Source organism: Diachasmimorpha longicaudata, chromosome 6 (assembly GCF_034640455.1).
Source record: "Diachasmimorpha longicaudata isolate KC_UGA_2023 chromosome 6, iyDiaLong2, whole genome shotgun sequence".
In the NCBI taxonomy this organism is placed as follows: Eukaryota; Metazoa; Arthropoda; class Insecta; order Hymenoptera; family Braconidae; genus Diachasmimorpha; species Diachasmimorpha longicaudata.
This window is the reverse complement of record NC_087230.1, coordinates 9101113-9113594: the sequence shown is the minus strand read 5'-3', so window position 1 is coordinate 9113594 and position 12482 is coordinate 9101113. Positions and strand designations below refer to the sequence as shown.

The 12482-nt window shown below is 42.0% G+C and overlaps 1 protein-coding gene across 5 annotated transcripts in view; it reads left to right on the top strand.

The window, feature by feature from the left end:
• LOC135163225 (zwei Ig domain protein zig-8-like) overlaps positions 1-12482 on the top strand; it is a 51823-nt gene that overhangs the window by 25368 nt on the left and 13973 nt on the right. The window contains exon 3 of one of the 5 annotated variants that reach the window (XM_064122473.1): positions 10974-11124. The exons of the other annotated variants lie outside the window; for them this stretch is intronic. Within the exon in view, the coding sequence (XP_063978543.1) occupies positions 10974-11124 (151 nt within the window). The remainder of the gene's footprint in view (positions 1-10973; positions 11125-12482) is intronic. 5 annotated transcript variants of the gene reach the window in all.

Below are 12482 nucleotides of genomic sequence, written 5' to 3'. Positions count from 1 at the left end.
AAAAATCATCTTTGAATCAGATGAATTTTAGCTTCGTTACGAGGCTATCGATAAAATGGCGGCAGTAGATGTCCTTCTCACCCCATAGTGACGCTATCAAATGACCCGTCTTCTCACTCCTATTAATATCCATTAAATACCCTCATCTGTTGACGCGCTCGTGAAAAAAAAAAATATCCAAAAACATTTGTTTAAATCGCTCGATCATTCCTGACAGCCACGGGGTTTGGCATCTCCACCCCCTTCACTCCAGAAATTGACTCGTATAACTCGTCGACTCTACGTTAGACAGACGACGCGCACCCTTTAACTTGATGGATCGCCTCCAAAAGACCCCAGAATGTTTGAAGGAAGATCGGGGTAAGATCGATGCCCCCGAGGAATCGAGAGACGCGTGAGATTCCCATCGTTTTCCCTCCCTTTCATCACTTCTTCATCCCCCCACCGATTTCTTCTACCACCGACCTACACCACTCGACGCCCTCTCTCCACATTGAGCACACGCCGTATACCTTTTTCAACGGCATAAATTGAACGACCGCGAATCACCGTGCATTATTCATGAGGGATGGTTATACACGCGCGTAAAGGTTTGCCGGGGGTAAATATGATTAATTTACGTCTGGTCAGAAAGCCACGGTACGTACCAGGTGTGCGCTCACTCCATTCAACTTTTAACTTTGTTATTATTCGCGAGAAAAATTGTGTTGATCGATAAATGTTGAAATATTTTTTCAAGAACAGATGTAAATTATTATAAGTTTTTCAATGTTTTTGGGGTTGAAAAATTGGACATAAGTGAGACATTGTTTCTCTCATGAGGACAATATCTCTTGAATGAACAGTTTTATTTTATTTTTATACATAAAAAATTCTGAGATGATCGTGAGGCCCAGATTTTCAATTTATGATCAAGAAAATTCTCTGTGGGAAACTTCTCCCTTTAATTATAGTTTTAGTAACAGAAATCAGAATTCGAGAATTCATAAACTATTGATCAACGCACCCTGTTGAAGTACAGACTGAGAATATATTTTCCCTGCGAGAGCATTGCGCCCAGCAAATCACCAGTGGGACCGTCAGAGTGGAATAATTAAAATCAGTCGACTGCTCGGAGGTTGGCCCTTTCGTTAACGACCACATCCATAATAAATATAGAAAGGTCAGGCGGAAAAAGAGGAGAGATACCGAAGGTGGAAAAATGAACGAGAAGTCAAACGAGAGTAGCAAGTACACGGGGTTGCATAAAGGGAGAGAAAAAAAGGGGGGACTAAGGGTGCACGGATGCAGGACAGTCGTGTGAAGAGTCGATCGATCTTGCGAATTTCGCATGACTCAAACATAGAAATCGACGAGAGATTCGTTACGAGGAAAATAATTGCTCATCAGGAAACTTGAAATTACATTAATTTGTTTCCCTTGCCTTCAATTTAAGAGGCTTTTCGAAAACTTCAGTCAGTGTTTGCCACAGTGTGTTGTAAATATGCCTCACTTGTGTCTATCTCCGTCCGCGCTCAGATGCTGTCTATCACATTTTAATAATCACTTCTGGAGTCCCAAGTATCTATTAAAAGTGAAATATGATTGAAGTTATTATTTTAGTTAATAAGAAAAGTTATGGACGCCAATGAACGGTGATTTATGAAATAATGAGAGTGAAGAATCCCATTCACATCAAAGAGCCAGAGTGAATTCTTAAATCGTAAGTTGAGAAACTCGCGATCTCGCTTTTAAAATGTTGAAGTCTCTGAGATAATACTAAAATGGAATAGAATTTTTTATGAATTTTCATATAATCGAATTTTTTATTTTTATCTTTTTACTGAAAACGAATTTTCCGATGGTTTCTTCAACCGCGGAAATCCCAGGACTGGAGGAAATCGTAGAACAATTTGTTGTATTATCCCTCCGGCAATTGCAGATTTTATTGACGGTTTTAAGGAATTTCGATTTGCATATGTCGAAGTCTGTAGTAATTAACTCACCGTATATTAAACATAAATTATCCGATCTCTAGACTATCTCAATATCAGCGAAATTAACCCATTTTCATGATGAATGGCTGTCTCATAAAGTATGAGAAGAAAGGAAAATCTCAGTGATTCGAGTTTCGCGATATCGCGTCACGTCCCAACGATGAAAAACCAGGCACGTCCTGGACGGTGTGAGATTCGGGTGGAAAAGAGGATCTACTCATCTCGGGGATAAAGTATTAGTGGAGACCAATAGATGAAGTTGGCGGGGGTTGTCAAAGTATGAGGCACATATCTGTGTGGCCTCGGTCATTGAGAGGCAAGCAGTTGTGTCGTTTCTTCCTCTTTTATTGGTCGAGTAAGCACTTCAAAGGGATAGGGAGGGAAAGGAGGGCCACATGCGGATCAATGGAATGGTAGTAATATCCGATGCGGATGCTTCGCGGATGGAAAAACCCTCAGAGTCGACCGTTACGCTGTTCGAGTTTGTATAAAGGACATAAAAGCCCTGAAGTAATTGATATACACTTTTTATTCATTTTTCATCCACTTTTTACGTTTTCTTGGGGAATTGAAAATGTAATACCGGTATTGAATCAATTTATATCACCGAGTTTTTGCTGGCAGAGGGAGAAATTTTCGATGGGGATTTTTTTATGGCGAAGATTCAGTGGATAAGTGGTAATATGAAGCCTCGTAATTTTTTCATTAATTAGTGATCAATTTGTAGTAATTCGACAGGTGTAAAATATTTTAATTATTTTTCCATTTGATTCCACTGAAGAATTCTGGAAGATTTTCATTAAACAAAAAATTTTCTACGCAGAAAATTTCCATAAAATACGGACCAGATTCATTTTCTTATTCTCTCCTACTTTGAAATATTTCTTAAAACTTTAATTTAAAAATCGACTTATCTCCGCGTCCTCCCAAATCCCACCCTCCCCGGAGCTCAATAAAGACAATAATGACAGTCACCCGCCCGCAAAATGAAAAATCAGAAATGAACGAAAGTTATTTTTTTTTGACGACTGGATTTACCGTTAGTTCCCTATTCTATATTCTAATGTCCCCGCCTCTGCATTCACTCTCACCGGGTTTTATGACCAAAATGGATCTTAATTTACGGCACCGAGCGGTGGCGCGTAAAGCCCCGCAAGGAACTTTTCTACCGTGGCCCTGAGACTTCTATCCCGGGTTCTCCAAGCGTCGCATATAAATTAACATAAATTAAAATCAAGTAAGGGGGAAAAAAATAAGAGTTAGAAGACACTTTTTTCCGCCTCGTGATTTTTTTTTTTTAATGATGATTCCGTTGACGACAGAGGGGAAATTATTTTTCCGGGGAAATTATGGGACGCGGGGGTTTCCGGATGATTTTTACGACGATCGTAACAACTGGCGGTTGCACGGGCATGACCGACGAACTTTCCCTCCCCCTACCCCCTTTGTCCCGGGCCTCATCCCTCAGCCCATCGCACCCCTATTATCCGAAAGAACCTCTTGAGATCTTGTCACATCTCGAGACTTTTTTTTTCCACTCATATAGAACGAGGAAAGAATTCAATTATTTGAGGAGTAAATCGTAAGATCTCGTAACCCCTTTGTCACCCACTTAAAATCCTCTTATAATCCGTTATCCCTCTTCTCCTTTGAGTCACTACAATCGTCGGGAGTGGTATGTGACAAGTTCTTTATAAAGTCACTGTTCAACTTCTTCAGCGAATGCAATAAACCGAATGTAATCTGAAAAAGAGCACAAAACTCGAGAGGATCAGGAGAAGAAGGTATTATATAAGGATACAGTGACATTGTCCACAGTGAATTTATCACAAAGTCCGAAAATCTCATCCTTTCAGGCCGTTCTCCACCTCAAACCGTCCACGTAATACCCATTCAGAAGAGCCAGGATTTTTTTTTTTCAGTCGCTTTCTCAAACGTGAGTACATCGGAATCATCCGTACACACGAGCGAGATAACACTTGAAAGCGAGACGGATAGGGGTCGTAAATGTATGAAGGCTTTTTCGAGTTCATTCACGGGAATGGAATTCACTCGGTGAATTTTTGTTTGCGAGTGGATGATGCAATCATACTCGTCAAAGAATCGCCATTAATTATTGAAGGAGTTTCATTATGTGGGAGATAATGAGAGGTAACAATGGGGTGAAACGGTCGCAGGGGGAATTGTTGAAATTCTGGGGAAATGGGACAGATATATCCTCGGAAAAGAAAATTAATAAAAAAGTAAGAAAATAGAGAGGAGTCCGAGCACTGCGCAGCCGATCGGCCCTTCCCTTTTCGCCCTTTTTTGCAGACCTCGCCGCATTTTTTTTTCACCGTTACATATAAAACACGTGAAAACGAGGAGAACCGGAGAGCTATATCCCACGGTGGGAGGCAGTCATAGGTTTTTTTTTTTTCAGGTAGATACCGTTTTAATTACAACCGCCGTCCATAAGTCAATCGAGTCGATTCTACCCGCATTTTAAGCCCTCCAACATTCTATAGACAATACTTTTATTTCGATTTTTCCTGATCGAATATCTGCTGATTTCTTTCCTCTTTGTTCAGCCTTTTGCATTCATTCCCGTCACGTTCATTCTATTTTCTTCTTTGGGAAAATTTCCGTTGTGACCAGGAGTCAATCAAAATTTCATTTTTGGTCGTGTGATGAAAAAATTAATACGATGGAGTCTAGGGATTGGAGTCTCCATTGGATACTGGGGGAGGCAATATTCCAGAGGAAGAAATAAGGGAGAATTCAATTTTTCGGGGCACATGACAATTAAAATTATTAAAAATCGTAGAAAGCCTGGAACCTGCGATTTTTCCAATTTCAATCGAGGGAATAATGTGTGACGATAGATTGATAGGGAATTTCCAATTTCAAATAATTCAAAGTCAGTTTAACTCGATAACCGTGAATTCTCCTATGAACGAAGTAAATAATCCTTCAGATGCTGGAATTTTTATGGTTAATCACTTTGAGAAATTTAAAACTACGTTCATCCGTTGCGATCACGATTCATCATTAGCATAAAAAAACTAAACTCATTCCTGTCTCTCCCATTTTCTCGTCTTCTGTGTGGAAATTTCCGTTGCAACCAGAGGACGACGAAAATTGCGTTTCATGCTGTATAATAAAATGAAAAAGAAAAGAATAATGAAATCTCCAGGCGCTCCGAAATGGACGCTCGTGAATGCAATGTTTAAGAGAAAGGGATGGGGGAGAGAGGGAGAAATTATTTAGTGAGCAATTTCTTATCGACGGCGTCAACGAGTCGAATTACGCTTCTGTGAGCGTGTAGAACATGTACCACATAACAGCTGAGTTTGTATTAAACCAAGACCCTGAGGACGAGGGGGAGGGTTACCCCCTTGGCTGGTATTATCAGTCCGGCGGTATTGTTACCCAACGAGGCAACAATATTTTTGCACCCTCTTCAGTGAACTCCTTGGCTCCTCAACCCCCCCCCCCCCTGTCCTCTGCCCATGATGCCGGCAGTGGGGGAGGTTTATGTGGCGTTCAGAGGGTACACGAGATGTTGGATATTCACGGAGAGTCCTATTGTCCATGATTCTTGGGGTCATGAATCAGGTCAAGGTTTCGGTTGTCCGGAAACTTGGGGCTCCATTCGGTGCTGATAAATTTTTTTTTTCTCGTGTGCTCGGTGGGCATTTTCTATGGTGTCCATCATTATTTCTGAACAGAGAAATGTTTACAGAGAGTTGCACAGAGTTGTAATTTATCCTGCGTTGTAAAAGTTCATTTTTACGCGGCACTCTGGGAAAGTGGGCGGTAAAAGCAAACCCTTCATTTCATGATTGCGTTGGGAAAGTATCGAGTGTTTCACTGGGGAGTTTACTAGCGATGGACCATGGGAGGGTGTCTTCCCTAATCAAGGGGCCTCACGAGTTGAAAATTCCATCGATTTTAAATATTGTGGATATTTCCGCTACTGTTGAGGTTCACACTGACATAAATACCGAATAAATAAATAATTTCCCCATTGCACCTCTTAATCAAATTCAAACACTCACCCTTGATAATATATTACCATCCAATTCCCTCCAATTTAATCAACGAAATCATGTCTCCCAAATTGCTAATTAAATTGAATTAATTTTCCCCCGTCCGAGCGAAATCACTGGAATATCTCACAATGAGCCACGACAATATATTTTTCAGCATTAACAAACTCGGAATACTTTGAAAATCGACTACCAAATTGGAATACTATGGCCTAGACACAGTTACAAACGATGACGCCGGTATTATTTCATTATTTATGGTATCGAATTTACGCAAGCGTTATACATCAACTCGATCCCTTTTTCTTCTCTTTGTTTTTTCATTCCAAGCGGTATGACACTTTTCCGATTTCACGGGATTAAGTTACCGGGGGATGTCGGCCCCTATGGGTGAATTAAAACGCTAATAACAAGCCGGCGATATTTATTGGACGGCTTTTCGCTGGAGGTACGCTCTGGTGGTCCAAAGGTGTTGGAGTACCAGGCAAATAAAAAGAAAAACAAAAAGTTGACTGGCGAAGGGGGTTGGGGGGGGTGGTCTGTGGGAGGGTCATATCCGAGTGGAAGTGCTCTGTGGATGGCCATTGTTTCCCAAACGCGGTCCTTACGACTTTTATGAGGGAGATTTCTGGCTTAGTCGCGCGAATAACTTTGTAACGTTTCACCAGGGTGTTATATCCTCTGCAGCAAACGCCATTGCCAAGTGCAGTCCCTCACACCCATAGAAATGTAATACCATGAGACTCGTTTTGGACAGGCAAGTCTTTAAAACCCATTTCATAGAAAATCAATTTTACGCCCCTTCCAGTCGGATTTTATTCTTCAATTTAGGAAATCCTTATGTTTTATTGAATATCTGTCGACTCAGAAGGATTGAGAGGATAAAAATGGCCGTAGGGATGAATATTGCTCTTGACGTTGAGAAAATGGATGATTGTTTTTTATTGGATGATATTAATTTTTTGATATCTCGTGAGGACGTGGGGGAGGGGGGCTGCATAGCCCACCGGGTTTTACTGATCACTTGCGCCGATGTAACATTGTCTTGTTTGTAAAAATATAGAAAAAAAATCCCGATATTTTTATTTGAAATTAATGTCAATTCACTGTACTCGGAATACGGGTGATTTTGTGACAGAAAGGTCCTGGAATTTGTAAGGGTGCACGCAAATATGGCACTGCACATTCATAATTAATCCAATCTCATTAAAAGTGCACAGAAATCCGAGGAGGGAAAAATTTTCCCACCAGCTTTTGTCAGAGAAACTTCATTTCTGTTGGAGTAAATATTTTCTGTTTAATCTGCAAGCCCCTCTACCAATAAATCACTGGTTCTCCCTGCCTCCCGTGTAAACATAACTGACTTGATAAATCTAATTACCTGAAGGGAAACTCGGCAGTGTCGTGAAAGGTGCACGCTTCCTTCAGTCAGAGAGATTGAGTGAAGATTCCCTCTTTCTCTCCACACAGAATAAATTCACCCCCAGAGATCCATCACTCATTATTTCCAAGAATTATTTTTCCCATTAACTAATTACAAAAAAAAAAAAAAATACCGATCCCACCCCTTCACCATTATGAATTCATCAGAGTCCCTTTCCAGATTAAAATAAGTCTTTCTACTGCAGGACGGGAATTGAATTAAAAATGTTGATCCGGATGATGAAAATTATGTTTTTATGAATTCATGACGAGATTAAGAGTTGTAAGCATGAGGCGATTAATGCTCGTGAATGGTGGACTAAAACAAAAGGGAGGAAAAGATAATAGAAGAGGAATCCCTGCAAATGGGTAGAAGGGGAATGAAAATATCAGAGTTCCGGGGATTACGAAATGATTCTTCGACTCTCTCCACCGCTGAGGTAATCCATGAAATAACGACCACGAGTTAAGTCCTCGAATGAATCGAGCAGTGGGTACGGTGGGGCACAGGGTGGACGGGGTGAAGAAGAAGAAGGGAGAAAATAACTCTGCGGGGTAGATAATTTGAACGGGTTGGATCAAGAGTGTTTGCCACACACACCCTCGTCTTGACTTCCGCATTTTGCTTGGTTGCTACTTGCGTTATTCCAAGTTTTCTCAGCCATTCCAGGAGTCTACCATCCTTGAAGCTTCGATTCCATTCCAATTCTGCCAATTCTCCCCCATTCCCTTCCCCTCGCCCGGGCTCACTCTCGTACACACTTCCGTTCGTGACGTTTTTCCGACGTGAGTTTCCGCTACCAAAGCAGCCGGAACTTCTTGATTAGGGATTTGATAGTGTTTTTTTTTTTATGAGATTCTCCCTCGACGCGAAGGAATTCGAGTTGCCGGTAATCTTTGCAACTATCTTTGAATTTACTCCTTCATCTGTACTCTCACCCCTCCGCCATCTTTAATCGCTCATTTTTCACACGTTGATCCGGTCGAATCAGTGGATTAAAATGCAGATTATCCGCGACATTTTGAATGGGAAAAAGGGACTTGAAATGTTGGGAATTCGATGGAGTTTTCAAGGGAAAAATTCACCATCTGGTTTCCAATCGTTTCAATGGAATGCGATTCTTTCTATGGACGATGTGAAAGTTTACCTCGTTACGTTCGACAAGAAATTTAATTGAGTCATCATCTTTCAGGGGGACATCAAATTGATGGAGCAAATTGAATGGAATCTGTTCAATTGATTTTTGAAGAAATGCCAGCTATTCTATGTTTCCATAAATATATCTGTGGATCAGTTTAAAATGGATATGAAAACGTAGAATTTTCATTGGTGTTTTTACAACCCGACGATTCACAGGAATGAAATCGTTGGTGTCACTGTCACGTTCACCCTCTTAAAAAAACTATTATTTATATTTGACGTGGGAAATGATTTCTTCCGCGTACCTTCTGGAAAGACAATGGGAATTTTATTGGTTGTTGAGCAATAATTCACAGGAGAGTGACATTCCACTTGAAATATTATAATCAATTTCAATTTCTTGGTAGAGTGTAGATTTGATACGGAGAAAATCACAGGGACTCAACAATTGATGATAAATTTCTGAAAAACTAGTAACATCTTCCGGAAAATCAAAACTTTTGCATTTTCTGCGGTGGATGAATACAGCCCTTTAAACTCCTCCAAGCGTCTTTCATCGACCTCCAACAGCAGTTTACGTGTACAGTTTTCCCCGAAAACTGGAACTTTTCCCACCAGCTGCCCCCCCTCCCCTTCCCAACCCTCTGCAACCGACCAATTCCCTAGACTTATGCAAAGACAAGGAGAAAGCATCGAGAAGGAAATGAATGTCGTAAAGAGAAATAGAGTAGAAGAGAGTTGCTGACTCTCCTGATTCTACCTTCCCCCTGCCATCCCCCTCCCCCACATTCCCGAGGATATTTTCAACATTTGCCTCTCCCTTTTTGGTTTTATGGCATTATTTTCCCTGCATTCAAAACTTCTCGATTACTTTTATTAAGAATGCAACTCGGTGAATTAACGTGGCTGAGTGCAAAAGGACTCGAGAGATGGAGACGACGATGGGAAGTAACGAAGGAAGTAAACTCCTCGACTACTACTGGGTTAGCTTGTTTGCCAGGGTGCAATGACACTGCGTTTATGGCAGCTAGGGGACGCTCTTCAGTTTTGCGCCCTTTACCGCCTCCATCGTTTTCCCCCCCCTGAAACCATCAGCGGCATCCACTATCAACGTCCTCCAGGCATCATCTTTCCTCGGTGGAGGTAAATCCAGCCAACTTGTTTTAACCCGTCTCTATATCTATCTGGTGGCGTTTCACTGGTGCTCCACATCGTTTCTCAGACGCTCGACAATCACGTCTTAAATGTCCAAACTGTCATGTCAATTTTATGGCCGCCAGTGACTACACTGCTCAGCTCCTGTCTTGGGAGCTAGTAGGCTATTGCTCGTGCGGTTGTTTTGCGGAAGGAGATTCTGAATGAGGACAGCTGAGTTTTATGGGGGAATCGTTTTGGGGTGCCTTGATATGGCTGTGCAGCTCTCTTGATTGTTGTATCAACCCGGGAATATTGCAGCTTGTGGGGGAGAATTTCGGATAACAAAGGCACTGACACTGTACTGTACTCAAAATTTTGTCTCAGATATTTTTCCCATAAACATCTCGTCACGTCTCACCTGCCCCAAAATTCCGGGACATATCGCCGTTGGAAGTTCAGAACGTCACGGTAAAATCGAATAGAACTGTAAATTATCATTCTATTCTCTTCTAGAAGTGAAGTGACATCAGAAAATTCTAGTAAATTCACTATTGAATTCGGGGGACAGTGGCAGTGACTGCCATTCAGACAGAAAACAGCTGCGAAGTTGTAATCATCAACTTCTATTTTAATTCCTCAACTATCAAACCCCGATTGCATTGGAATATATTTGACCCTAACACGCCTATCATACCTCCACACTTATGAAGAAAATTTAACCAATAAAATAGACGACAAATCAGACTCTCCCGGAATTCAAAACTCCCCTAAAACGAGGGTGAAAATCCTTGCCACTGTGTACGTACCATAAATATCGGTCCTTGAAAGTGCAACGAGATAACTTTCGCCGATTTCTCCCCCTCCCCCACCCCCCCTGGATATAAAGCGTCCGAGCTCCAAGTCTCAAGCACCAGTTCTCAAATGCATTTGTTCTATTTCCCCTCAAATATATCCCGTTGAAAAGACTGGGGAAAAAGAAATAGCGTGAGAAGATGAAAAATAAACGTACGAGAGTAGAAATAAAATACGAAATGTCGTAGCGATAAATCGTTGAGCATTTTGTAAAATGAAAATGTTAGTTCAATATCGCGAAACAGGGTGATTTCGATTTAACCCGTAACACTCACCCCCGGAGTCTCATCTAGTGTTCATTTCCCTCTCTCCCACTTCCACTTGCTGTGATCTACTTCCGGTTCATTAATTCCTCTCGTATCCATTGCCCGATACATTGATCTCTTTTATCCTCCTGTTTCACAATTGTTTCAGGTATTGGATGGTGAAGGCCATTGGCTCACTAGTGCTCAAGCAAACGTTACCAATGGACCGTACTCATGTACCAGTGTCCAGATACTCTAGATATACGATACAATTTTGTGCAATTCCTTTCGTCGAGCTCCATGAGGTGGGGGTGGTACAGGTTAGTTCAAACAGCCAGGGGGTGTGGAAGAGATTGAGGGCTTGGAAGGGCGAGGAGGAGGGGGCAGAAGATACACTGGAGTCGTATATTCTCCGATGGAACAATGTGATACCGATGTACCCTGGACCCATTTCCTCTGACCTCACTCTCTCTATATCTCTCCCTTTCTCTCTCTCCCTCTCTCGCTCTGTCGATCGACTCGATGTAGACTCGAGTCACACACGCGTGTCACTGGTGTATCTGCGGGTAGAGGAGACGGGGAAGACTGATACCGAGCCAAAGCCGATAACTTTTGCCCTCTCGCTCTAGGGGAGAATCGCTCAAGTGAGACGAAACGAGTGCGGATATTCGAGAAGGCTGGATTCACTTGCTCGATCGGCCGTGGGTTAATCATTGCTGCGATTGATGGAGACTCTTAATTAAAGGGACGGGTTCAATTTACCAATATTTTTTTTTTTTTCAACAGGGGGAATTTATTTCCAAGGGCTTGGGAATGCGGTTGGTGAGCGAAATTACTGTTTGCTTGGGGGTTTTTTGGGGGGAGAGAACAGGGCGGTTGTATGAAATTGTTATATGGTAGTTGATGACGATTTGGGGAATGTTTTCGGTACGAAAATAGGGTTTTCGAAATTTTTGGAGTTGGAGGGTTAATTGGCTACTCTGAGTCCGATGGAATTTTAGTGAAAACAATTACCTTCGGTGGAGCTGGTGCAGGGGCATTGATGCAAAGTGGAGAAATACAAAATACGAAAAACGGAAATTGTTGAGTGTGTGAAAAGGGTGATACCGAATGGAAAAGCTCACTCACAACGTAGGAAAACGGCGGCACATGCTGGGACAGTGGGCGACACGACGACGGAGGAGGCAGAACTCCTCTGGGTGAGGATAAAAATTACCATAACGACATACATATATGCAAGAAGAAAGCTCAGGAGGAGCCTGAGCCAAAGCGATTTCGACCGTTAGAATTGCACCCGGCCAATCTTCTTCGTCGATTTTTCCCTCAGTGAAGTTTAACTCGTGACCTTGCAGCCGACGATCTCAAGCCTCCCGCCCTCCCCGACGTCCTATCTTCTTCCTGGGCTCCTTATCGTCCGAGAACCGGCTGAAGTAACTCCCTCACCTCCGCATAAACCTATAAATCGTCCTGGTTACTCGACCCCCAGTTGGAACTAAGAAGTACCCGTTTTTCCCTTCCTATTGGTTGGAAAAAAATAAAAGTAAAAAAAATCAACGGTTAAAAAGAGAATAGTGAGAGTGCTACCTCACTGCCACCGACACTCTCTCAGTTTCTCCAACCTCTTCCTGAAATTTCTCCGTACCTCATGCCCTCTTCTTATATTATACTTTTGTTACTT